Below are 24,518 nucleotides of genomic sequence, written 5' to 3' on the forward strand. Positions count from 1 at the left end.
TGAAATTAAATGATCCTACCGATAATTACAAGCTTCTTCGGAACGGCAAAATTGGGTCTCTGGCATCAATTGTTATGGACATCGCTGGGCAGATTGGACGAGAGCAAGTGACCCAGATAGAACGACACAGACGACTGGCAGGAGATTTCAAGCGTCTCTTGACTACGCAACGACCAGATTCTATTCCTCAGAGTCTTAAGAGTGAGTCTTGCATGCCTAGCGATGGCTACATGCTCACTTCCTACACTCCAGATGATATAGCTACAACGAAGCGATGTTGGCGAGCAGACGCCTAGCTACCTCATGCTTGACATGTGGACCGACGAGGATACTGATCCCGCATGCCGAGTCATCGAGGCAGGCGATCCTCCGGGATACTCTGTTACGCAGACGGAATTGGGTCCAGGTCCATGGAGAAGATGACAAGGGCAAAATGCCTATCCGATCGCTTCATTCTGCCAGTTCAGGTTCAGGATCAAGACGTTTAGCTTCGGCTGCGGCGGCTGCTAGAATCGTCTCTGAGGAAGAAGAGGATGAGCTGGAGATGAACAATGTGTGGAAATTTGAGTTGGAGTTGGAGCGCGAGCGTGCTTCTTTCCACGGTCGATTTCCCCGACGTGAACGGTTGGATCAAAGCTTGAACTCGCCGCGAGTCAAGGAAGCTCACAGGAACCCGAATCCTCCGCATCATGCCTCTGGGTCAACCTTTAAAGAGGACTGGGAAGTGGACGATCAGCCTGTCGTCGTCTCCAGCGATACTGTATCATTGAGATCGGCGACCAATCATGTCCGTCGCCACGATCCATTCCGACACACGGACAGCTCGACATCAACCGAACCATGGATCAGGGGACGCCAGTCACAGCGTTCAACAATACGCGCAGATCTTCGCGCTACACCAGATCATTCATCCGATAGGCAGTCGATCGAGCATGACAGACCACCGGACTTGCATGTTCAAGAAACCAATTCCTCTCGCCAATTTTTCGATTCTGACCCTTTCCTCCATAAACCTTGGTCAGAGTCAATGAAAGAGGTGCACGACACACATCAAAGGGATGATTTATCGCTCCGCTCTCCATCCACCTCTACCGCCAAGGTACTTCAGCCCATGTCTGAGACAGCACTAGCGAATTTACGGGTCTCGCTCAAGAAGGATCGCAACGCTTACAACAATCTTGTCAATTCGGATCCTGTCAAGGCTTTAGTGAGGCTTCCGACGCTTCCGGTCCACTTTGCAGAGACTTTCGACATGAATCACCCGCTGAGTAGGACAGCTTTTGACATGGATCGTTTATTCCAACTACTGGAGCGCAAACAGACGAAAGGAACCAGATTGTCGAGAGTCGTATCCAGAGATCAAGCGCAGGCATCGATTGAATGGCTTTGTGGGTCGACCTCCGACTCGGTAGTCCCGCACTTCACAAAGGTTGAAGATGCAGACCCTGCATCTGTCGAGTCAATCGTTCTTCGGACACAACGTGGTGTCAGGTTTCGGCATGTCTTGCATTTGTGCCATTGGTTGGAGCGAGAGGATTTGGCAGTGCCTTTATTCACGCAGGTCTATGGTCCACTGCTTGCCGCAGGCCCCTGGCTAGATGGAAAGCACTTTCAATTGGGGAAGAGGCCGGTTGCCACCGCGGCGCTGATCCTCGACCTTGCCCAGTTCCTGAAATCGGAACAATATTGGGACTACATGATTTCGCTGTTCGCGCATCGAGATTATCCAGAGCAACCATCCAATGTTCCGATGGAATATTGGACTCCTCATTTGTTGTCAAAGGTCATGCTTGCCTATACGAAGCAAAATAAATCGTCCGCGGTCGTCGCCTTATGGCAGGAGTATCAATCACATGGTAGACCCAAACCAACTCGATCGACCGTCTATGAACGGTTGATGACTGCTCATTTGCGATTGGGTAACATGCGCCAAGTGCGTAAGTACCAGAAATTGAGCAAAGATGAGGGCTTCAACCACTTGGAGGACGAATTATCGCAGGCTACGCATCTCGCACAAGCTCAACGACAGTATGGGATGGACCTCAATCTTGAAGCGCAGGTCCTGGACGTCGTCAAGGCTGCAGAAAGCCGAAAAGTTGTCAAGGCTGCAGAAAGCCGAAAGCAGACAACACGTGCCAAGGATAAGCGGTCAGAGCTGGTGCGACGTCTGTCTGCCACCGCCATCAACGAGTTGGTACAGCTTCGTTTAGATTCTCAAGATACTCAGGGGGCCGCCAACTTGTTACACCACTTCAGCCTCCCCATCCTGCCTCGTCTCAACTCGGCCAAGGATACTTCACCGGAACGCAAGTTTGGCTTCAAACCTACTAGAAAGACTTTCGTCCTAGCATTCGAGGTATTCTCTCAATTGCGCCAAGATGAAGAAGCTGAAAAATGTTGGCGAATGATTGTCGAGGACAGGTTATGCCCAATTCTGACCGATTCGCACATTGCACGCTTTACTCGACATATGAGTCGATGTGGCAGAATTCAGGAGGCTTTTGATCAAATTCGGCGCCGATTACGACGCGGCAAAGGCGATCATCAACCCTCGGTCGAAGAGCAAGGTCCATCCATGTTGCCAGCAAAGGGGTTTGAGATTGGTACAAGGACGATGAATGCCTTGCTCTACGGAATGGGTCAGCAATTGAAAGTGGAAGGACTCGTCAAAGTCATTGCGCTCATGCAAGATCATCACATCGACATGGACGCCGAATCTGTCCGATGGATTCTTCGTTGCCTGTCTTTGCCTTATTCTGGTCAATCGGATGATCACAACAACCTCGCCGAGGCCCTGTCCCTCATCTTGAGACATGCGAAAATCCCCGAGGATGCTGCCAAAGACTTGGAATCAGCCATGTCCCGTGCCATGAGCAAATACAACGAGACTCTCGCAACGGCCTCTGATCCGGTTGCCGGATTGGATTTTCAAACTTCTGGCTTGGGTCTCCGGCTGGTCGTCTCTGCGCACGAGCAAGAAGCTCACAAGATTGAAGTTCAACCCGTCATCAAGGACCTCACTGCCAAGTGGCTCACGTCGGATTCGACCGCCTTTGCTTATCGATTAGAGTTTGAAGCCATGACAGATGATCAAGTTGGTGGTGTGTCTTCTGCCCGAGCATTATGGGATCAGCTCGTTTCCAGAGGCTACCGGATGAACCCTCGTCACTTGTTGGGTCTCATCAAAGGTTACGTTTCGGCCGGAAAGATGGACGCCGCGACCGCTGTAGTCGATATGGCTCGACAATCGAATCTCCCCCTCACGCGAGCCATGTTAGTTGCTCTGATGAACGGCTGGGGCGATCGCCGAGAGATATCGAAAGCTGGAGAAGTTTTCGAACAGATCCGTCTTCTCGGTCAATCTCATCCAACCCAAGGGATAGATGAACACTCCATCTGTGCCATGATCAAGATTTATTCTCGGGCTCATCGACGAAACGAAGCTCGGGCGTTGATTCACAACGATCTGCTACCGAGATACCCTAAACTCGACGATGTTTCGGTTCTGGTAGTGGGAAGACATTACTTGTCGGCGAATCAACCGAGTACGGCAGTCAAATTTGTCCACCATTACAGGCCGGAAGGCGAACTCGACCGTCGAATTGCGACATTATTGGACGAGTGCGCTCAAAAGTTGAGACAATTGATCGAGTCGAAACGGGCAACACGGAAGGACCGAGAAGCTTATGAAATGATCACTCAGATGTTGCGCAGGACACCATCGATACCATCCGGACGACAAGACAAAGACGATCCCTAAGCATGAGCTGTCGCTTTTAACATCAGACGACCGGACCAAGATCTGAGATCGCCTTGAGCAGGAAGTCGAGATTATTTCAGACCATCACGTAGCATTCCTACATCGCAGACATTTCTGCATTATAGCATTACATCAATCGCACAATATTCCCTCATGCATTGCCATCATGTCGTGTCATGGTCGGTCTCTTGCCTCGTGTCTCGTTGCGGTCGTGCTATGCTTCATTATATGGACAGAGATGACACTGGTAGTGCTGGATCTAGCACTCAAGCCATCAATTGGACTTGAAAGACTGACGAGAAGGTGTTCGCAGGATCTTGAGATTTCCGTTCTCATCCTGCTGCCATTGCACATCGCTGTGATGATGTCAGTGTCCGGGTCAAGATTGAATGCTGATCTACTCACCGCAATTGACTTCGTGAGATTTTTCGCTTATGTTTGCTTTTCACATCTTCATCTCCTTGATCTCTCAGAGAGACCATAGTGGCCTGATTTAGCGCCGAATGGATCTTGTCCCTTGCTATCGGTGTTTTCAGAGCTTTCGGCGGCGCCATTTCTATCGTTGATCGACTGTCCATCAAGACATTCGGGGACACGCCGTTGTCGCTCGTCGTTCTTCTCATAGTGCTCGAGGTTCTCGACCGGCTATTAGGGTCCACACGCGGATCCGTACTGGCGCTAAGAGATGCCGACGTAGCGGCGAGAGAGGTCTGACTCGAGGCAATAGCTGCCGACCTCGCACTTTTGACAGAACTCGGTTGATCGCTCGGCGGACCGAAAATCAATGTCGGATAGATCTCCTTGGCAAGTTGTCGGACTAGAATGGCTTCATCTTGATGCACTAGACGATCCACGATCCTGGCTAGATCGAAGCGAGCCACGAGCGTCGCTCGGTCCGGATGATTGTCGCAGACAACCCTCGTCAGACGTAAGAGGTTGAGCTTGACCACGGCTTTGCTGGGATGAGATAAGGACTCCGACAAGCGACGGAAGAATGGTGTCGTCGAGATTGCAGACGTCACAGATGTCGATAGACGCAGTATCTTTAAGAGGCTGGAAGAACCGATCAGCGTCTTCTGACTAGAGAGCCTTTCGACTCACGGATCAAGGATCCCTTCGAAAGAGACGCCTGTGGCCTGTACAAAGGCTTGTACGATCGACTCGGAGGCAGATTTATCTAGGATGACATCTTCGACCCTCGCGGTCTCGTCCGACATCCTGAGTTGATATCAGATACGGCATATCAACTCCTGGTCAGCACAGACTTACCACGCCAGCAGCGCGTCCAAAGCACTGACACGCCAATAGGGATCTTCCAGCAAGTCGAGATACACTGCTCAAGTGTAAGCATAGCTTGAGCCTGGTCGGCCTCAACGCACACTTGATGCCATGATTCTGCCAAAGCAATCGGCGCGAGACTTTGCCAGCATTTGCAATGTCGCACAAGATGGGTAGAGCGAATTGCTTTAATGGCGATTTGCTTTGGATCACCTTCTTGAGAAGAGGAATGATACCGCTGGAAGCAGCTTCTTCTTGACGGGCTTTCGACAATCGGGTCATGCTGTAAATAGTTTGGAAGATGTGAGAGCAGATCTCCTAAGACTATGTTAACAAGTACGGTGAACGACGAGGTCTGACTGACATTGGCATGGGCGCCTTTGATATTGCTGCCTAGCAAAGACACCAAGACCTCCATAGCATTGGAATTTTGCAGAATCTCGATCAATTGAGGACTGGTAGAGAGATGCTTGATGGCCTTAATTGCGGTTGCGAGCAGCTTGCGCGGCAGCGCCTCGCTTGCTTTCAGCAAACCTTGCAACGATTAGACACGGCTAGACCCTACTGGAAAGACAGCTCACGTATCATGACAGTCCTAGATGCAAAGGCATCGCGCACGCGGCCGTCCGCCTGTGCCACTTGACAGAACAGCAGCAGCACATTGACAGCTCGCGTTGAGGGTTCATCGCCTTCAATTTCCTTGTCCTTGAGAATGGCGAGCAAGGCGCTGGAGAGCGGATCAAGGATACCCTCTCGGACGAACATCCTGCAAAAGTCATTGCGCGGAGTTGGTGACTGCGGAGGTCAATCAGCTGATATCGTCAGTGAGGAGTTACCTGAAGGTCAAAGACGCTCCCAATCCCCTCCAACGATGATAGGATCAGAAATTTGTTTTCCGCGTAGTCTTCGTCCAGCAGCTCGACCAGTATCCTGAGGCCTCGGCATCTGGTGGCACGTCAGCCGACTCATCGTTTTCACGAGGAGAACTGACGAAATGAACATCTGCAGAGTCAGGGCAGACTGGGTCAATTGTTGGATGAACGAAGAGGCTTCGATTCGTGTTTCGAGGGCATATTTCTTGGACGTGTATGGCTGAGGGTATCACTGACTGTCGGCTGATTGCTGAACTCACGAGAATCACGGGAATGCCACCAATCAAACAAAAGGCTTCGAGAGCGTCCACATCATTAATGACGACCTGGAATGATAAGTGATCTTTTCAATGACAGTACTGAGACAGAACTCACAAAATTCACAATCTTGAGTACCCGCACGACCACTTCACGGCTCAAGCGCGACTCGAGAAGTTCCAATACGCTGAAAACTTATAAGGACGAATCCAGGCTATTGTAGTTAACTCACGCCATCATTCCGTGACTCGAGACAAAATGTCCTTCTAGTCCCATGCCTGACGATCCCTCGAACATAGCCAGCTGAGTGCCAGTCAGTATCTGTTCTCATAGCCAAGGATAAGCCTCACAAGCTCATCACATGCTTGCTGTAAGTCCGAGGCTGGAGTCGACGGCTCTAAGACATCCACAATTCTGTTGACGCTGGCGCACAAAGTGGCTTTTTTGTCCCGGAGCAGTTGCACCTCTAGATTGTCCTCGCCTCCGGAGAAGTCATCCTCGATTTCAGCGAATGGATCATGGTCATCGTCATCGGTGGACCAAGAGTGGTTTGCTCTTTTGACCATTTGCAGCGAATTCGTGGTGCTTTTGCCTGGTAGAACTTGAGCGCATAATCGTCAAGCTCTGCTCACCAAGGGTTGAATGGACCTGAGAGGCATCGAACATGTCCTCATAGTTTTCATCGTCCATTTCGGTATATTTTGCCAATTCCTTCTGACTCTCCGTCAAATCAGCTTTGCTTCGAAGCGAGTTTTGACGAGACCCCATGGGTGATAACGCGGGGCGAGGAGACTGAGTGCTCGACAGCCCAGAAGTGGAAGGTGACAAAGTCGCCGGAGTGGTTTTAATTTTGCTCGGTGTAGACTGGCTTCGCTGAGGAGGCAAAGGAGGAGGAGGCATGGACCTAGCAGTGACAGTCGCAGATGCTATTTGAGCTTTCGAAATACCTGGCCTTGGCGTCAGAGAACTGTGAAGCTTTTTCACAGATTGAAGATCGTCAGGATGCAATATCCCTCGCTTCGGGTTGTGCTTGATCTACCGAGTCAGCAATGCACCAAGATCTTACTCACCTTGAGACTCGCTAATTTGCTCTGAAGAGCAGCATCCGCTTCGAATGTGGCGAGATCGGAATAATCCTCGATATCGCCCTCGGAGACGATGCGAGAGGACGTCGAGGCGCTTAGCTTGGTTGAGAGTGGCCGGACGTCAGGAGGTGAATGCCGGGAAGGTGATGGTTTCAGGGTCTTTTGATCCCTTTCCTCGGATGTCAGGGCTTCATCTCGGTGTGCTGGGCGACGATCAGTGACCCATAGCATGCGGCATCAACTTACGATTCAGTCTCGAAAGCGAGATATCAGCAGCAAAATCGTCATCCCAAGTCTCTCCTTGGACCTCCCGCTGTCTTTGCATAACATTGCTAACGTGCTGAGTTTTTTGGACCAAGCCCGTCGATGGATTGCTTGAGCCATGAGCCGGTGACGGATTGGAGGAGCCGGATGCTTGTGCCGCTACTGACTCATTTGAAGATCTCGATGACATTGCCGGGAAGCCAAAAATGTTGAGAGGAGGGCCAATATCCCCTCGGGATCGATTGACGGTCCGTTTTGAGGGGTTGGATGTAGAAGCGGGCAATCGTCTTACTGTTCCTAGGGCCTTTGGGGACGCTGAGGCAAAGTCAGACCTGAGGCAAGCAGTAACAGCTCACCATTGAGCGCTTCGTTCCATTCCTGAACCCTCTGAACGGCTTCATCGTACACCGTCATGGGCTTTTTTGGCCTTATCGTCTCCCCGCCGGCAGCTTCTCGCTTCGTACTATTACTGCTTCGGCGCAGAGAGTCAGCTTGTGAGAAGGCTCGAATACCGCTTTGCTTGGGAGATCTCGCTGGTGATGCTGGGATTGACTGAGTCTGTAACGGCGCCGTTGAAACGACTTCCAGATTTCTCCTCGCCGACTGCATCCAAGGGTGCCTCAATAGCTTTTTTGCAGTAATTCGTAGGTTGGGATCCTTCTGAAAGCAATGATATAGGAAATCCTTTACCACCTAGAGAGAAACATCAGACAATAAGACTCATGGACGTATCGGTCATACTCACTGGGCTTGCTCCGTCAGGAATCTTGACGCTTTCATCCTGTACAATCCTCCATAAGGCCTGCATCGGAGCCAGATTTCCATACGGCGGCTTCCCCTCGAGCAATTCCACGACCACGCAACCGACACTCCATATATCACTGGCCGTACTGGCTCCGCTCTGCTCGATAACTTCAGGAGCCATCCAGTATGGTGACCCGACAACCTCGTGATCTCCTCCGTCTACTACCGGTCCAGCTGCGCGTGAGCTGACGCCGAAATCCGCCAGCTTGACGCTTCCATCCTTGTTCGTGAGAATGTTCGCTCCCTTGATATCTCGATGGATGACTCCTTGTTCGTGTAGGTACAAGAGACCTTCGAGGACTTGAGAGATGTAGACCGCGACTAGAGATTCCGGGAATTTACCAAACTTCTTCAAGATGGTCTGAAGTGAGCCATTCTCGCAGTACTCTAGAACAATGAATAGATTCTCCTTGTCTTGAGCAAAGCCTTTGTATTTCACGATGTTAGGATGATTCAAGTTTTTGAGCAAGTCGATTTCAGACATGATATCTGGCAAGGCAGAAGGTGAGAGAGTGACCAAGGAAATGGACTTGATGGCGACCGTTTCTCCAGTAAGGAAGTTGAGGGCCCTATAAACTGACCCGCTGGCACCCCGACCCAGCAAATCTCCCAGCTGATAGTTGGACATCTGTACCGCGGCGGTCGTCATTTCGAGAGGAGATACGGAATGACCTGACCAACGGTATGAGCCAAGAATGACGGTATTTCCACAGGCACGGAGCTTGATGTGAGGTCGTGGTTGATCTTACTGATCATGTGTTTACGGAGGAAAGCCTCGTAGCCCTGACTCTTCTGCTATCTTGTATAGCGCAAAGAGACCCGGGCAGCAGTCATCTCAGTGATCATCGTCTGGGATGATCATGAATCTGCGGTTGTTTTATGAAAATGGCTGCACTTTTGCAACCTGAAACATACATATTGCATCGCCGGCGGGCGGACGCGTTCAGGTCACGTGATCCAGAAGACGGTGTCGGAGATGTCATTGATTTTCGGGTCCTTCTATCTTGCCTGGCATCACACGACACTTGTCTGTTATAGATCGTGGGGCAGAGTCAAGACTCGTCTTACGGATAGGCCTCATCAGGTCTCTATATGGGAGATTAGGTATCTTCGTATGGCCGAACTCTTCTTTATGGCTGTTCATGTCTTTCATTCCTCATGAACGGCGGCAGGCTCTGTCAACGGCTTTGAGGATCAGCTCAGTAGCTTGAGGGACCTAGACATGCAGGAGACTTTGAACGCTATGCCAAAGTCGAATTACAAAAGTCTAGAGGACTGACAACAGCGTCTAACTCTCAGAAAGTTGTTGGTTGTATTTTTTGGTGTCAGCTGCCGCCATCATTCTTTGTGCGCTTGCTTCCTGAAGGAACTGGCATTCAGAAAGGATTCGCTGGATCTGTAGGGATCTGTAGGGGGAGAAACAAATGCACAGAATAAAGCAGCTTCCGGTGCTGCCGCGCAAGAAGTCCAAGTCGGTATCGCAAGTACCATGAAGAGGAATGGACAGGTCCAGGCTTCCCCGATCCTCTGCGGTTCTTGGGAAAGTCATAGTGACACCATCATACCGGTGGAAGCAGGTCAACACGCCATACACGGGATCTCGATGGAGGAAGGAAAGGATCTGTCTTCTGAAAACGACCGTAGAGTGACGTGAGCAGCCGCATCGTATTCCGAGGGTCACCCTATCACGCTGTAATATTCTGGTGTCGACATCCTAGACTGCGATCACATCATGCATTCATCAATCATCATCCGTCCGACCGATATCTGTCAATGCAGCAGCGATGGCCGGCGGGAAGCGAAATGATGTCAAGCTGGTACCGAATCTCTCCGCGACCCTATGGATGGCCGTTTCGCAGGCTTACGCAGCTGTCAGCAGTTGTCGCCTTAGTACGATGAAAGGTCCTCACCATGAATCATCGGTGATATGCGCGCCGAGCTCTCCTCCGTCGCAGTCTTTTCGCCGCGATTAACACTGGAAGCTCGTGCGGCAAGCTCCTTCTCAAAACCTATAGCGGTCGACCGTAGGCGAACAAAGGCCTCTAAGGTCGCAGGCAGGACCTGCTGAACATGGCCATAAAGGTCCTCCTCTGCGGATGCCACCATTAAGGTAGTGAGGACTTGCTTGGGATCAGGGGGTGGCCTTTGCTCTGCGCAGATTCGTAACTCACTATCGATGATCCACAGTGTCTTCGAAATCTCTGGTAAAGCCGCTGTGACCTGTCTATCCGCCCAAACGCGACCCGCCCAGTCATTCATGCCATCCAACCACCCTCTGGCCTCTGTGATGACTTGCGCGCCCACCTGCGTGCCCTCTATGCGACCTATTACCTGTTCGGTTGCGCCCTTCACTTGACCCACAGCTTTCGCTTCCATCGCCTTTGCGATCTCCTCAGCACGCACCACAGCTTGTGATGCAGCAGGATGATTCTGAGGCGGGCCGTCAAGAACATGTTGAAGAGTCGAGGCTATTGTCGACCGCTGTTTTACGGCTGGCCGAAAAATATCTGCCGACTTCAAAGCGATGGTGTGGGAGTCTCGAATTGGTCGCGGCTGTACGGCGGGTGCAGTCGATGAGGCTGTCGAACCTCCTCGAATGCTCAACGTCTGGTGGGCTGATCCTAAATGAAGTAACAGTGCTTGCCATAGCTCGTGGGTCAAGACTGGCTGCTTGGAGATGTCTGCAAAGATCGCTTTGCGTCGAGCGGAATCACGAGAGATTCGAACGAGTTCCATGAGAGTGAAGTGCGAATAGTATGCGTCTGAGGATCCTAGCGCTGTCAAGAGATACCGATCGGGCGAGAGGGGGCTCTTCACCGCGAAGGATGAAAAGTCCAGGGGCTGAGTAATGTACGCATTGATCATGGTCGTAACGGGTCGCATGATGAGCAACGACGTAGCGGTGAGGAACTGAAGGTGAAGGCAGAGCTGCCAATTCACGGCGGCATGACTCGATCGCACAAAGTTGATGATGAATGGTCTGGAATGGGTCAGTTTTTGCTGCAATCAACGAAGACGGAGACTGACTTCAACAATCCCGCCGAGTGTGTATACAGCATGGTCCAGACGGACCGCCTCAGAGACGTATAAGATACGTAGAATAGCGCTGTGACGGCAGCAGCCTGTGAGACAGTCCCGCTGGGTTTTACAAGTCCGTGGCCAGCGAACGATGCAAAGCCTTGACTGAGACTATTGCGTGCAGCAAGGTGCAGTGGCATCTGAAACCAGTGTGAACGATGTGCTAGCCTCGCGCAGCTCTACTTACTTTTCGAGAGGGCCATTCAGTCTTGATCCGTCGTCCCACTATGTCACCAATGGCAAGACAGATATATACCAAGACATGGCCAAAGAGGAGGAAAATGAATCGCTCATTGAGATGGAGAGGATGCCTCCTGAGCAAGTTTCAGTCACGAGTCAAATGGCAATGTACATGTCGTATCTCACTGAGTGGGTGATAGGATGCCCAGTGCTTTTGATGGCGCGATGGCTTGCACCGATTGACAGTAGAGAAATGTGAAGGCTGAAGCGAAAATGACATATGATGCGATGAGGCGGAGGGATGATACTGCAGTGACGGATGTGGAGAAGAGCGCCGCTGGTCGGACACTAGACCTGGATAGAGTCTTGGGAGGATCTGCAGGGTATCAGGTCGGCAGTCGAAGGCGGACTCACGTCTGAGCTGGTTACTGTAAGCTTGGAGTAGGGGGTACAGCGAAATGGGAAATCCCAGTACGCCGAAGAGGATCCCAATACAGAAGCCGTTTGTGTGCCCTATTCCGAAGCTGAATGAGGTTCCTGAAGCTCAAAATACAGTACGCACCTGTCACAAACAACGTCGCTGAACCCGTGACTAGCCCAGACCATACACTCGCTCTCCACATGAGACTGAACCATCTTCGGGCCAGGAAGCGCTGCACCAATCGTCAGGCGCGCATGAAGATACATCTGACTCTCTTTGCTCACTCTGTATTGAGATTCGATCCTCGCAAGCGCCTGTATCACGCAGAACGCTTCAGCTTGTGTACATCTCATCAACGTCATCAAAACTCACGGGAACGGGCGGTTTTGAGGACTGTATTGTTGACATGGCCCGTCAATGATCCACGTCTGGGCTTCGTGCGGGAGCAATCGATCTCTACCACAGAAGAACTGGACCGGCGTCTTCCAGATGGTGAGGACCGAGAGCGAGGGGTTCGACACTTACAGCCAGTGCAGTATGAGGTTTTTAGAGTGACTTTGTGATGCGCAAAGTTGATTTCGACCATAAAAATCCTCCTCTAAGACGCGAATGATTTGACCCGAGGGTAGATGCATATGGCGTGAAACGAAGCTCTATGAATGTCCGTTCGCTGGACTTCTAAATCAGACATATATGGCACGATAGAGAAGATACAAAGCGTGATGAAGTCGTGCGAGACGTACTTCACCATCAGTTACTTAGCAATTGCTTGCTTCTCGTCGATAGGTATTGGAGATTTTGCCTGGTCTAGTTTGATTTTGGAGTCTTTCGAGCTCCGTTCAGACGGTGTCTTTGCTTTCACAATGGGAAACCAGGCATCCCCGTCAAAAGCATACGTATCTGGTGAAGTCTTGATGGCGAGGGAAAGATCTAAGCAATTCGGTCAATAGCGGTACTAGTGGGCACGGGCCAAACTCACAGATCGCAGCTGCGAAGATGAGCAATGAGCCATAGCCAGTCATGAGGTGCCAGATGCCATGACCTGTGGACATGAACGTTCAGCGCAATCCGTCGAGTCATTGAAAGCACGCACCGTCTAGCCATATGGCGTAAGGATACAGAGCATCCCGAGTGCTTCTGAATTCACTGCAAAAGATGTTGTCCAAGTTCCAGATGCCAAAGCCGATAGCGAAAATAAGAGAACCTTTCAACAAGGTTTTTCCGATCAGCTTGCGACTAGGATGTGTTGAGGGAATTCGCCGAAGAAGTACTGCGTTACGGGTGACCGCAGAAAGGAGTATGAACGCAAAGGCGACTTGGTGATAGATGGGATTGGGAAGATATATGCTGGATCAGTGGGCATCAGTGCCGGAACGGGCCCATTTCAGATCATCCCACTCACTAAGAAAAGGTGACGAACAGGCACCAAGCGATAACCAGTAATGGTCCAAAGATACCAAACAAGAAATCGAAGGTCGGTCGAGTGTCCCACACAAGATAGGTTGCAAATGACACGACGTAAATCTAAATGAAATGATCAGCGGCATCCGATATTTCCAAAGAGGAAGGACTCCTACCATCGGCAGCTCATCTAGTAACTGCCATTCCCACCGTAAGCTCGCATGGAACCCAAAACTCCCGATGCCAATCAAGCTGAGGCCCAAGTACAGCAAAGAATAACGTTTCGCTACCCCTCCTCTGACTGTCGCAATTGCGCCATAGATGCCTGCGCTGATCACAGGCACGTTGGTGATGGTGTTGATGAATTCGGCGACATATGGTGTATGCTCGTAGTTGATCTCACACCTGTCCAAGTAGTCAGAGAGCGTGTGGACCAGACAGAACACACCAGTCAATGGAGCTTGTATGTTTCCCCCAATCTATTAAAAGGATCAGCCGCAATCCGTCTCGGCTTTCCAGATCCAAACTCACATCCATGAGTGGCCTGTCCACGCCGGAGCCCGTCAAAAGCGCCCATGGCGAATCAGGGGGGATAGATGTCTTATTATGCTATCTCGGCGCAGTCTTTATAGAGGTCCATTCAATGGAGCGACCGATTGTCCCCTCGCGTTCCAGCTTAGCAAAGGTCTACGTAGTCTGGCTGGACCTTTATATGTATCAACCTTTTTCGGCTCGCGGCGGCCGGCAAGCGCGTCGACGGAGCCGGTGTAGGGTATGGGTACAGTAAGCGATCGTCGCCGAGCTCTCCCGACCGGTCTAAGTGTCTGGTAGAGCGACTATGCCATGGCTTGAACAAGTCCTTGTCACCATTTTGCAGCAGGTCAGTCTCCCGCAGCAGTCCATCACATGAGACAAGAGCGGAAAATAGCGCAGGATTACGCAATCTCTGTGTGGATCTTGTGGCTCCTGGAATTGTGGCAACGCACAGACATGACGACCTTTCAAAGCACACTGCAGGCTCGAACCGGGATCATCGAGGCAGCCTGGGTCAGATCTGACCACAGATCGAGATATTCCGGACGAAGATGACCATTGAGCTTCATCGGCAGCGAATTTCATGGTGAGAAACCTATCCCCTACAATTTCGGGCAATTTGGTGTCGTGCACGAAGCACATGCCAAATCGCTTGTATGGATACTGCCTGTACATTGCTGCTTGGAAATGCCGCGTGTGACTTGATGGCTCAACTTGAGTTCAAGACGAGCTCTGACTGAGTGGCTGACCATAGCCCACCGAGGCTAAGCATGAGGAGGACAATGAAATACAGCATTCCAATTTACATTTGCAAGGCAGAGACGCATAGTTCATCGTTCACGCAAGACCAAGTAGCCCGGAGCTCGGATGTGAGTGTATGTGTTGCTTGCCTTACGCCGCACATTAATGGTGATGACTATTGAACGCTGTACTTGGCGCTTCACTGTTTGCTCATGCCACTACCTGTCACGCTCAAATTCGAGTCAATGGGACTCGCGAACAATCTTAGGCTATCATACGGCCAAAAGCTGGATGCCCGATCCCCCCGAAGGCGTGAAGACCCAGCAACTGGATGGGAGCTGTCGGTAAGCGACAAGAATCATTCGAAAATGATTGGTCTTTAGAGAATGCCACAGCCTGTCGGAACAGCCATATTCACGCAACGCCACCGATTTTTTTCCAGCACTGGTCTCAGCGCCTCCCGGCCTCTGAGAACGCAGAACTCATGGCTACCGCACCGTACCGGGTCCCTCGCTATCCAACGACCATGAGTGCCGACGGCGCAAAGCCTGGAGGCAAGCATGCAAGACCGAAATGCCGCTGAGCGTGATATGGCTGTTTGAGCCCATTTCTGATTCGGGGGCTGTGAATCCTAATTGACGCAAATCTCAGCTACAAAGAAGATCGACCACAAATAAGCTGCCCTGCCATCTTACTGCTCGTGGAAGCTTCCTGAGGATCTGTGCGGCCCGATCGACTCTATTCATCATGCTAGGCTCATATCTCGTCACATGGCTACTCTTACAGTGCTTGGCACTCGGTGCTGTCATCCCGTCCCCGCTGTCGGGCACCCAGTATGGTGTCGTTGACAAGAGCTGCCCTTGCGGATATGTCCTTACAGAATATGGTAATGCCTACTACCCATACTACAAGCTAGTAACGTTCGACTCTCTGCCGGTCGGGCCGCTCAAGTCTGCCAATGGTCTCGAGTCATTAGGCTTCGATATCAGCGATGAGATCTATATTGGCGGCACTGGGCCAGGCAACACCACCTCTGTAGGACACTACTACAACATTCACATCGCAAAGCAGAGCAAGGCCAAAGACGCGAGCCATATCATGCAACTCATCGTTCCTGGAGGTCAACGTGCGCCGGGAAATCTGAGCGGTGCCGAGATACATAGTTCTCAAGCGTTCACTGGAGGCGTGTTCACTGCCGAAATGCAGATGAGTGGGATCGTGGGAACCGATCAATCAATGGTAGGTACCAAAAGCTTTGCCGGCTGACTCAATCAAGTTCACCTATCACGCTGCTGATAACTCGGATGACGGCCCTCAGGACGAACAAGACATCGAGATTTTGGCTGCGTACTTGTTCAAAGCTGGAAAGAATGGCACGCCCCCAGGTGTCGAGCTCACAAATTGGGATGTGAGTCGGTTATGAAATACAGCCTACATGCTGATTGTCACCAGCCTACCGACCCTGAGAACGAGAAACATTCCGATACTATCGTGCCCTTCCCTCAGGATCCCACCAAATCCTTTCACAATTATACCATCGCTTGGTTGAACCAGACAACCCAGTATTATTTTGATAAGACCTTGCTCAAGTCCCCGAAAGGCTATTGTGAGTTCTTGAGATGGTACGAGGAAGACTGCGCTCAACGACAGCGCAGATTCTTACCACCCTTCATATCTTTACTTGAACAATTGGTCGGACGCCGACCCGGAGTTCACCCTCGGACCGCCTAAAAAAACTGTCATCCAGCAGGGTGGGTGGAGAAGGCTCGATTGTCAGCGACTGACAACTTCTCGTAGTGAAAAGTATATCCATGTACTATCACACAGCTGCGCAGCCCGGCATACTAGCAGGCTGTTCAATGAACCAGGCCTGCCTTGTTTGACGAGGCGTAAGAATACAGGAAGAGTAAATATCAGGTAGTGGCTGTCACAGCATGGCGCTTCAGCATTGCACAAACATAAAGAGCCGAGGATGATTCTGACCCAGAGCCGCGGATGTGTTCACAGCTACATCACTACTACATCCAGTTCCGACCCAAATATTGTTACTTCATTCTGATTGCGTATATCTCTCTATCTTACATTTCAAGAGTGGCACACCATAGTCGTCTCGCAGGTAATCAAGTCGAATCGCTAAACACCAACTGCGAGCTCGATTCTAGTCTCCTCAGCCTTTTGATCAACGATAGAATGCTGTACAGCAGTGGTGTCCTCGAAAGCTTTGACACATTAACCCTATTCCGAATGGCTTCGCTCACCTGACACTGGAGTGGACCTGAACTTTCGGGCAGAAACGTTGTTGGAGAACAAGACGTCAAGTTCGCCAAAAGTCCGGCCTTTTGTCTCCGGTAGGCGAAAGTAGCAATATGCACAGCCAAGTGCGTTCGTGCCGAGGTAGAAGAATCCCGCTTTCGCTCCCCAATCTGAATGCGTTGTCAGCCAAACAATCAACTTGGGCATCGAGCCACTCACTCCAGTCCGCCACGCCAAGCATGCGTGGATTGAGTTGCTGGACGATGACTCCGGCGACAAGATAACAGCCCCGAGCGAGAATGATCGTCTGTTGTCTGACGCGAGAGGAAGGCAGCTCGGCAACTATGGTGTAGCAAGCAGGTCCGACCGTGCAAGCGAAGACGAGGGTGAGAAGGAGTAGGAGGACTCCAATAGCCCAGGTGACGTTGGTAGTCTGCTTGATACAGCCCATGATCCCGGTGATACCAAGAACGATGGCCATTCCTGCGCAGCCTGCAATGTATAATGGTCTCCTACCGATATAGATCATCGTTACCCAAGTGACGAGCGTCCCAAAGACAATCATAGCGTTGTTTCCGAGGTTGATATCGAATGCCTGATCAGCGTTCATTCCAGCTGTCTGCAAGAACTGGGTAGTGTAATTGACGATCGGCTGTCCACAAGAATATTGAATAGTCCAAACCATGCAAGCTATCTCCGTCCGGCGACGATTGGACTTTCTGAAGCAGTCCGCGAACCCGGACCCAGCGACTTCTTCCCGTTCAAGCTCATTGGTGTATTCGATCAACGCGATGTAATCATCCAATCCCTCATCGGTCCAAGAGCCTTCAGCAGCCAGACGCCAGAGTGAACGTCGGGCTTCTTCAATCTTGCCATTCTTGACGAGCCACCAAGGGCCTGTGGAGCAAACATAAGACAATAATGGATTTGGAATATACATAGACTCACCTTCTGGAGCGAAACATACCGCCACAAATAGTGGCAAAGGCCAGATCCACTACACACAGGCGTTAACCTGGATCTCAAGTCACATCAAGCACTTACTTGGAGCGCGTAAGGGAGTCGCCAACTCCATTGCCCTTCTATGTTGAGAGTACCCCGAACGACCCCAGCACCAAGCGTCAGGCCGATGCCCCAGCACATATTGACGTAGGATGCGAGGTATGCCCTCAAGGCGATCGGACAGATCTCAGCCGCATACGCGGTCGTCAATGTCTCTGTAAAGTGCCAATGAGCAGCATGTCCACCGACGTCATCCGAGACTCACGGAACATTCCCCACGCCAAGCCCATCAGAATTTCGCCGGCGAAGAGGATCTCGAGGCTCGTTGCGAAAACTGGAGCAAAAATGGTGACTGCCATTATGAACATTCCGATCAAGTATGTCGGTCTGGATCCGTATCGGTTTTGTAAAATACCAGTCATGCCTAGGCCGACAATCTCCCCGATGAGAGCGGCATTGTTGATAGCAGCTTGCCAATTGGCGGGGATGTACAAATGTCCATCCCCGTCTCTCTGTCCGAATCTTTCAAGAAAGGCGGGATTGCCCCAAAAGGAATTGATGCTGTCGGCGCATCAGTCCGTCTTCTCACCATATGCATCACTTACATGATCACATCGAACCCCTCCATGACCAGCGCAGTTGAAAGGACCACACTCCAGGCGGCCGCTTTCCAATATTTGCGAAGCACAGCTCCGAATTTCATTGATCTTTCCGCCTCAGTAGCTAGCCGTGCACGTTCCACCCTTTCAAGGTTGAAGTTGCCGGCGAGGTGACCCCTTAGGATACCATCGTAATGCTTCTCCTCTTCCATGGTGATCGCCTTTCCTGACTAGATTTCAATAGGGAATAAGATGATCGGTGGTGGCGAAGGGCTGGACACTGGCTCAGCGATTTCACGCCTCTTCTCAAAGAGCACAAAATCTTAGATCGGCAGGAATGCTTCCCAGAAAGGCTCTTGCCCCCTTCGCTCATATATGGTGATCGCGAATCCGGGGCCTCGCCGGGGCCGCCGCCAACCCCCGATCCATCGGCGAAATTAAACCGAGCTCGGGTCGCCGATGAAATCGGGCATCCTGCAGCGGGTGCGCCAAGGAGGCGGTGAGTCGGGCTCGCCCTAGACAGCACGGAAGGATTGCCGGGAAATAGCAGATGCTTATTATTGTCGCCGGTCTTGCGACGCCGCCTGCACCAGCAAAGGAAACCTTGGGCAGAACAGAGCGCGGCTCGGCGCGAGTGTTGCCGATAGACTATAGGACCAGACTGATAGGCCATGCACCCGGCTACCAGAACCTACACTTACAAGACTTTGCATGTACCCTCTGATGCATTCTCAGGACCCGTCAACCCATGAATGTACATCTGACTCTTGAAGACCCATACCTAGCAACCAGCTCAGATCGTCTTCCATCAGCTGATCGGCATAGGGCAGATCAAATGTCGGATCCATCGCAACCATTGGAGGACCAGAAGGCGACATGGCCGATAACTGGTTGAACGGCAGCAGGAGCCCATCTTCAGGGCGCCGGTCGCTCGAGCTGTCCTCGTTCCGATTCGATGGTACTGGTTGTCTATTGTCCTCGGTGTATACCCTCGCACGAGCTACGGCCGACTGTAGGAGAGAGGCAGCTCTCGCTCCAGACACTGGACTCATCAGCGCATTCTTCCTCACACCTGCCTTTTCGCAATACCGCCGCAAGAGTCTCTATATCTTGTGAAAGCTGACCAAGGTCGAGTACGTGGGGAAGCAGGGACGCCAGACGAATGGCGATACGCGTGATGACTACCAAGCAGAGATCTGATGGTCAGCGGGGAGGAGCTGGCATCGACTTACGGCAATAGTTGTTGGCTGAGACAGAGTCAATTGGACATCTTACTCCAGCTCACCATAGATGAGCCGATCAGCCTGTCCATCAGCAATGCTTCACCAGCCTTGGCGTACCTCTGAGCTCCGGACGACTCGAGCGATGACTACAAAGGCAGTCTCAAGACCATTGCGGAGCCATTCTTGACGCTCCTGGGACTCGTTGACGATATCTGCCGGTGCTCGAAAGTCTGCTAGGATGCAGGACAGGGCCATGACCCTGGGATCAGAGCTACGCTCTGTTCAGACACCCACCTAGCGTAGAGTGTGGTAGTCGTAACTGGATTCAGCAGGGCCCTAGGATTTCACGTACTGTCAGCAAGATACGGAGAATCTATCGGTGCGCCAATGTCCGCTGCACGTCAGCCTGGGTCCAAGCATCAACTCGCCATAGTGCTTTGTCCATTTCGACTCCCATACGGATAATTGGGCCAAAAATTCTCGCAACTCGTAATCTAAGGCGGCTTTGGATTGTCCCGAAGAGTACGTGTGGTTCAAGGGCTCTATCACATTAGCGACTCGAGCGAGCAAAACGTTCTCACGACGAAGGATTTGCAACTCGCACGCGGCGACCAATGTACTGTCCGACGGCAGGGACAAGGGATGCTCCAGGTAAGCTGTGGCGAGCGCGACCAGGTCGTCTTGTTTATCGAGGCTCTGCCGCTTGGCATAGTTGTAGGCGGTCCTGGGAGTCAGTAGAGCTTGGGAGTAAAGCCCACTCGAGAACCATTTTGGTCACCTGGAGGAGCGTAAGTCTCGCCGGTAAGGACAAGGAGACCTACACACAGCCAGACCCGCGCCCCAATTATGGTCCATCGATGACAGTCCAGGTTAGGTGAACCTGACTCCGTGATAGTCTGCCCTAGAGTGTTGTAGAGCTCTTTTTCGACCCTGCGGGATCAGATACATCGGTCTCTGCATGACTCACGCCAAACTCAGAGCCAACTCTGTGTTCATAAGCTGCATTGAGTATACGACGACCCACGGGTGACCCGCCAAGGATTCTCAATCCAAGACGCGAAGATGACTGATCATTAGCAGTTCAATCTCGGTTAGCTCACCCAATGCCTGGATAGTTCGCAAATTGAGATCGGATTCGAAGATTAAGTCGCGGACTGAGATGGGTCAGATGAGCATGTATTACGACTTGCTGAATGATTCTGCATGAGCTCTTAGGCGACCTTGTAGGACGCTAGGTCCGCCTGAAATGATAGGTCAGTCAGGTTATGTGGCTAGACTAACTTTTCGCATCGTTGATCCGCTGAGCAACAAATAGAATCACTGCCAGAGACAAAGGCGAATCTTTTGCGAGGCTTCAATCAGCAGAAAGGCTCGGTCCCCGACCCACCTCGACCAAGTGTCGTATTCGGGATCGTAGATGGGCATGGAGGCATGACAACCGGCGAAAAACCTGACACGTCAGTGTCATCCTACAGGGAGTCTCACGATAGGTATAGCGATTTCCCGATCTCTTCTGAACAGATATTCGCTTGGACAGGATCCAATCCTCGACGTCCTGCCGATGTTTCGGTGGATTGTCGTCTTCGCTTGCGGTTTGTCGAAGAAGCGACTGCATCCTCCGGCAATCGTGCAGAGACCAGGCAATCTCTATCGTTGTCGAATAGCTTGCTCATGTAATGACTCGCTTCCACATCCTCCGTGCCACTGTCTTCAACAACACTGACCGAGTTGTTCGTCAAAGGTCCTAGTGTATATGTATATGGCTGCTGGTAGATGGAGGATGAGGTATGAATTATGGATTGACCAGCAGTTGCATGATTGTCACGGGCTGAACCTCAGCAAGAGCGACTCCTTCAAAGGATTCACTAATGTTCATAGAGGCTGAAGGGTGCTGGTGTCTCAGCATGCCAAGTATCTCGGTGACTTGAGTCTGCAGTTGACGGACATCCTGCTCCAAAGACGATACACGCCTAAGTGAAGTCAGACCAGCTGGAATCATCTTGCACTTGCTCTGCGGCCAGTCTTGGCTTGAAAGGGAGAGGTGCCGCTTCTCCGACCGTGCATGCTAGTGACATACTTTTACATCGCTGACAAGGGGGATGTTCCCTGCCGACGCATTTGATCTTCATTCGCCGGCATCCGTCCTGAAGATCAGACAATCTCGAGGATCATGCGGGCTTACACAGGCGCCTTGGAAGGAAAACAGGTCAGATGAAAAGGCGGCTTCTATACTCACGTGCAGACACGACAGTCATCTCATCTGAACTACCCATACTCATGAGATTGGTCAACAGTATCACTGGTGTAAACTTCCTAACTGACCGGTTAAGCGCGGGGCACATCTCGGGTCATCGGAAGCCGGTCCGAGATCGGTTTCCGAGATACACCTAATGCATGCTGATCTTCAGAAGTCTCGCACATATGTGCTCTGGCAGCTTTACAAGCAAAGCTCTATCGCTGGAGTCCCAATTTACCTCTGCCTCCATGCTGACAGGATATAGAACCTGCACTGAGACTTTTCTGCTGCCGAGGTTTGACATGGGCAAGCTCATGGTTGTTGGACCGCCTCGGCGCCAAACGGAGATGAAAGCTTCCGCCTCACCGCTCGCTGCAGAGGACCACATGCCCAGAGCAAGCCACTCATCATGCCATTTGGGAAGTCCAAGCGGCCAGAATGGCTTGAAATACGGGATTCTACTGCGATATTCCTTGTAGACTTGCATACCCTCCGCGACGAGTTGATGCTGAGATGCGGACAGTAGGTCAAGTCGGCCACTGAGATGTATCCGGCCCAAAAGACTGTTCACCACGGTCAAGGCGTTGATCTCGTCGCTCCAGTCTGGTTGAGGATATGCCCATGTCGCGCTTTGTTCCGGGATGACAGCCGTAGGGCACGCAGCGGCAATAGCCGCATATCGAACTGGATCCTGCTGGTCGCTGGTCGATTGAAGCGTGTGAACGGAAAGCATGGCATAGTCTAGCCGTTGTCCACCACTAGAGCAGTTCTCGATGACAAGTTCGGGATATCGATCCAGAGTCTGCTTCACCCACGCGAGGTATGCGAGACAATGCTCAGCTTGACCCTCGGCCGAGCTTCCGTTTGCCGTATCGGTCCCGAGGGAAGTCTGGATGTTGTAATCAAACTTGAAGTATTTGACGTGACATGTCTCGATGAGACGAGACACTACCTCATCCATGTGCTGTCTAACAAGAGGATGCTTGTAGTTGAGTTGATATCGGCCTTTCTCTACAACGCGTTGGCCATTGCGTTGGAAGAATGCCTCGAGAGGGAGCTTAGAGGCGAGCGGACTCTTCACGCCGATGACTTCGGGTTCCAACCAGAGACCGGGCTTGAGCCCTTTCTTTTCAATCTCTCCAATCAGCCATGAGAAGCCTTTTGGGAAACGCTTCGTAGAGGGCACCCATTCTCCGACCCCATCCCACCAGTCGGAATCATCGGCGTACCAACCAGCGTCGATGACGAAATATTCTGCTCCAGCATCCACGACTGGTTGTATCAACGCGAGAATCTTCTCCTCATTTGGGTCACCCAGAAGACAGTTCATGTAGTCATTGAAGATGACGGGCAGGTCGGTGTGATCCTTATGCGGTCGGATGATGGTCCGGCGATAAGCCGTTAACGCAGACATGGCCTCTTCGAAATCCCCATTGACGCAAGCCAATGCCGTGGGACAGGTGGTGTGACTCGATCCAGGCTGAAGGACGAGACTCCATCCGCGTGTTGAACCAGCGGTCGCTAAGTAGACGTTGTCTCGGAAATCGCCGATCTCCCATGTCCAGGCTGCGTTGCTCTCGACTTGCCACATCCAGGTGTGCCCGGGACCATGTAACGCACCCATATTCAGATGACCCTGAGTCGAGAAAGTCGAGTCGTTGGACAACGAAAAGTTGGCGAGAGAGGCGTCCTTCGGGTCAGGTATGTCGTAGATGCCGAAATCGTCGATCCCGAGGCTCGAAAGAGTTTGAGTGTCCCACTGAGCTTCCCTGAACCAAGTATTACGAGCGTAGGACACGCTGTACTTGTGCCACCATGATGGGCATCGAGCCATGGCTGGAACCACAAGACTCGAAACTTGATAAAGGTCATGTGGCTTGTGAGAGTCATTTTGAATGGTGACATGGGATCTGAGCACAGGTATCCCATTGTAGATCTGGAGATGCGAGTTCACTGACACACCGGTCTCTGAATCCTTCAGGACCACGTCGAGTGATTTGGATAGATCATCGGATCGCAATTCATGGGATTCATAACGGAGGTTGAGACTGTCGGTACTTCCGATGAGTGATGTAGACGTCTTGTAGCTGGCGTTACCGTGGCAATCGACTCGTACCTGGGTCAAGGGAAGTAGCGAGTGATCGAAGCGACGTTTAGGAAATGATTCAAGATTGATCTTCCCGGACAACGGCTCGATGCTCTGCAGAAGGACTTGCCCGACATCATCCACATGAATGTTCACGCGGAGCTGATCGCTCTCCAGAGTCAGCTTCTGTGCCTTCATCGGTCAGAGTTGGAAATATGCACGCAAAGTGGAGGTGGGACGGACGGCTTTAATATAGTCCGTTGACGCCGATGTCGGGTGTCCGAGTGAGGGAGCGGGGCCCGGAATTTGATGTGACAGAGAACACAGGTGATACCGTCTTTTTTGACGATGCAGCCGTACGCATCTGGCGTACAGGCTGGCTGAGGGAAGGTGTCTGGCATTCAGAACAAAGGGATCCTGTCTATCCATGCATGGCTTTCACA

At 51.6% G+C, this 24,518-nt stretch overlaps 9 protein-coding genes across 9 annotated transcripts; 2 read left to right on the top strand and 7 right to left on the bottom strand.

The window, feature by feature from the left end:
- Positions 1-78: 78 nt before the first annotated feature.
- Positions 79-3,907, top strand: BD324DRAFT_616754 (hypothetical protein). The gene is made up of 2 exons (XM_022014858.1): positions 79-201; positions 253-3,907. Exon 2 carries the CDS (start codon positions 275-277, stop codon positions 3,758-3,760), a length of 3,486 nt encoding a protein of 1,161 aa, XP_021873985.1. The 5' UTR covers positions 79-201; positions 253-274; the 3' UTR covers positions 3,761-3,907.
- A 1-nt stretch (position 3,908) lies between these two features.
- Positions 3,909-9,211, bottom strand: BD324DRAFT_644621 (hypothetical protein). Its single transcript, XM_022017596.1, has 18 exons — positions 8,263-9,211; positions 7,874-8,210; positions 7,500-7,832; positions 7,239-7,456; positions 6,801-7,203; positions 6,519-6,760; positions 6,401-6,471; positions 6,286-6,355; positions 6,171-6,236; positions 6,030-6,130; positions 5,875-5,983; positions 5,620-5,833; positions 5,403-5,572; positions 5,140-5,356; positions 5,030-5,093; positions 4,862-4,978; positions 4,166-4,813; positions 3,909-4,116 (listed from the first exon to the last, which is right to left on the bottom strand). Exons 1-18 carry the CDS (start codon positions 8,968-8,970, stop codon positions 4,035-4,037), a joined length of 4,170 nt encoding a protein of 1,389 aa, XP_021873986.1. The 5' UTR covers positions 8,971-9,211; the 3' UTR covers positions 3,909-4,034.
- An 851-nt stretch (positions 9,212-10,062) lies between these two features.
- Positions 10,063-12,408, bottom strand: BD324DRAFT_648802 (nucleoporin protein Ndc1-Nup; the record flags this gene model as incomplete). Its single annotated transcript, XM_022017888.1, has 10 exons — positions 10,063-10,181; positions 10,232-10,441; positions 10,493-11,301; positions 11,349-11,539; positions 11,587-11,713; positions 11,766-11,955; positions 11,994-12,092; positions 12,142-12,232; positions 12,285-12,314; positions 12,373-12,408. The coding sequence occupies 10 exons, from the start codon at positions 12,406-12,408 to the stop codon at positions 10,063-10,065; spliced, it is 1,902 nt and encodes a 633-aa protein (XP_021873987.1).
- A 209-nt stretch (positions 12,409-12,617) lies between these two features.
- Positions 12,618-14,345, bottom strand: BD324DRAFT_597882 (ceramidase). Its single transcript, XM_022013885.1, has 7 exons — positions 13,933-14,345; positions 13,850-13,880; positions 13,578-13,806; positions 13,403-13,524; positions 13,094-13,347; positions 12,980-13,042; positions 12,618-12,930 (listed from the first exon to the last, which is right to left on the bottom strand). Exons 1-7 carry the CDS (start codon positions 13,976-13,978, stop codon positions 12,755-12,757), a joined length of 921 nt encoding a protein of 306 aa, XP_021873988.1. The 5' UTR covers positions 13,979-14,345; the 3' UTR covers positions 12,618-12,754.
- A 1,078-nt stretch (positions 14,346-15,423) lies between these two features.
- On the top strand, positions 15,424-16,559 carry BD324DRAFT_648804 (concanavalin A-like lectin/glucanase domain-containing protein; the record flags this gene model as incomplete). The annotated part of the gene is made up of 5 exons (XM_022017889.1): positions 15,424-15,915; positions 15,953-16,084; positions 16,129-16,282; positions 16,332-16,427; positions 16,474-16,559. The coding sequence occupies 5 exons, from the start codon at positions 15,424-15,426 to the stop codon at positions 16,557-16,559; spliced, it is 960 nt and encodes a 319-aa protein (XP_021873989.1).
- On the bottom strand, positions 16,463-19,047 carry BD324DRAFT_265754 (trehalose transport-related protein). Its single transcript, XM_022012323.1, has 6 exons — positions 18,537-19,047; positions 18,197-18,492; positions 17,974-18,146; positions 17,149-17,926; positions 16,935-17,099; positions 16,463-16,895 (listed from the first exon to the last, which is right to left on the bottom strand). Exons 1-6 carry the CDS (start codon positions 18,740-18,742, stop codon positions 16,810-16,812), a joined length of 1,704 nt encoding a protein of 567 aa, XP_021873990.1. The 5' UTR covers positions 18,743-19,047; the 3' UTR covers positions 16,463-16,809.
- Positions 19,048-20,510: 1,463 nt separating this feature from the next.
- BD324DRAFT_616868 (hypothetical protein) lies at positions 20,511-21,943 on the bottom strand. The gene is made up of 9 exons (XM_022014859.1): positions 21,831-21,943; positions 21,620-21,723; positions 21,239-21,581; positions 21,141-21,203; positions 21,035-21,105; positions 20,944-20,994; positions 20,854-20,907; positions 20,575-20,819; positions 20,511-20,531 (listed from the first exon to the last, which is right to left on the bottom strand). Exons 2-8 carry the CDS (start codon positions 21,657-21,659, stop codon positions 20,746-20,748), a joined length of 696 nt encoding a protein of 231 aa, XP_021873991.1. The 5' UTR covers positions 21,660-21,723; positions 21,831-21,943; the 3' UTR covers positions 20,511-20,531; positions 20,575-20,745.
- BD324DRAFT_616871 (hypothetical protein) lies at positions 21,620-22,076 on the bottom strand. The gene is made up of 3 exons (XM_022014860.1): positions 21,990-22,076; positions 21,936-21,943; positions 21,620-21,897 (listed from the first exon to the last, which is right to left on the bottom strand). The coding sequence occupies exons 1-3, from the start codon at positions 22,030-22,032 to the stop codon at positions 21,724-21,726; spliced, it is 225 nt and encodes a 74-aa protein (XP_021873992.1). The 5' UTR covers positions 22,033-22,076; the 3' UTR covers positions 21,620-21,723.
- Positions 22,077-22,129: 53 nt separating this feature from the next.
- Positions 22,130-24,307, bottom strand: BD324DRAFT_616873 (putative Melibiase subfamily). The gene has a single exon (XM_022014861.1). It carries the CDS (start codon positions 24,271-24,273, stop codon positions 22,141-22,143), a length of 2,133 nt encoding a protein of 710 aa, XP_021873993.1. The 5' UTR covers positions 24,274-24,307; the 3' UTR covers positions 22,130-22,140.
- Positions 24,308-24,518: the final 211 nt, after the last annotated feature.

The sequence above is a fragment of the Kockovaella imperatae genome (genome assembly GCF_002102565.1).
Source record: "Kockovaella imperatae strain NRRL Y-17943 chromosome Unknown BD324scaffold_2, whole genome shotgun sequence".
NCBI classification, from domain to species: domain Eukaryota; kingdom Fungi; phylum Basidiomycota; class Tremellomycetes; order Tremellales; family Cuniculitremaceae; genus Kockovaella; species Kockovaella imperatae.

Coding starts and splice junctions, on each gene's coding strand:
- BD324DRAFT_616868 (XM_022014859.1), bottom strand. CDS start 21,659: ATGCTGAGACACCAGCACCCTTCAGCCTCTATGAACATTA. Junction 21,582..21,619: donor TTCAGCCTCTATGAACATTA/GTGAATCCTTTG, acceptor GCTGAGGTTCAG/CCCGTGACAATCATGCAACT. Junction 21,106..21,140: donor GAATACGACACTTGGTCGAG/GTGGGTCGGGGA, acceptor TGCTGATTGAAG/CCTCGCAAAAGATTCGCCTT.
- BD324DRAFT_616871 (XM_022014860.1), bottom strand. CDS start 22,032: ATGAGTATGGGTAGTTCAGATGAGATGACTGTCGTGTCTGCAC.
- BD324DRAFT_597882 (XM_022013885.1), bottom strand. CDS start 13,978: ATGGGCGCTTTTGACGGGCTCCGGCGTGGACAGGCCACTCATGGAT. Junction 13,881..13,932: donor TGGACAGGCCACTCATGGAT/GTGAGTTTGGAT, acceptor TCCTTTTAATAG/ATTGGGGGAAACATACAAGC. Junction 13,525..13,577: donor TACTAGATGAGCTGCCGATG/GTAGGAGTCCTT, acceptor CATTTCATTTAG/ATTTACGTCGTGTCATTTGC.
- BD324DRAFT_616873 (XM_022014861.1), bottom strand. CDS start 24,273: ATGAAGGCACAGAAGCTGACTCTGGAGAGCGATCAGCTCCGCGTGAAC.
- BD324DRAFT_265754 (XM_022012323.1), bottom strand. CDS start 18,742: ATGGAAGAGGAGAAGCATTACGATGGTATCCTAAGGGGTCACCTCGCC. Junction 17,100..17,148: donor GCTTGGCGTGGCGGACTGGA/GTGAGTGGCTCG, acceptor CAACGCATTCAG/ATTGGGGAGCGAAAGCGGGA. Junction 16,896..16,934: donor CAGGTCCACTCCAGTGTCAG/GTGAGCGAAGCC, acceptor AATGTGTCAAAG/CTTTCGAGGACACCACTGCT.
- BD324DRAFT_644621 (XM_022017596.1), bottom strand. CDS start 8,970: ATGACGACCGCCGCGGTACAGATGTCCAACTATCAGCTGGGAGATTTG. Junction 5,357..5,402: donor TCAAAGGCGCCCATGCCAAT/GTCAGTCAGACC, acceptor ACATAGTCTTAG/GAGATCTGCTCTCACATCTT. Junction 5,094..5,139: donor GCAGAATCATGGCATCAAGT/GTGCGTTGAGGC, acceptor ACACTTGAGCAG/TGTATCTCGACTTGCTGGAA.
- BD324DRAFT_616754 (XM_022014858.1), top strand. CDS start 275: ATGTTGGCGAGCAGACGCCTAGCTACCTCATGCTTGACATGTGGACCG.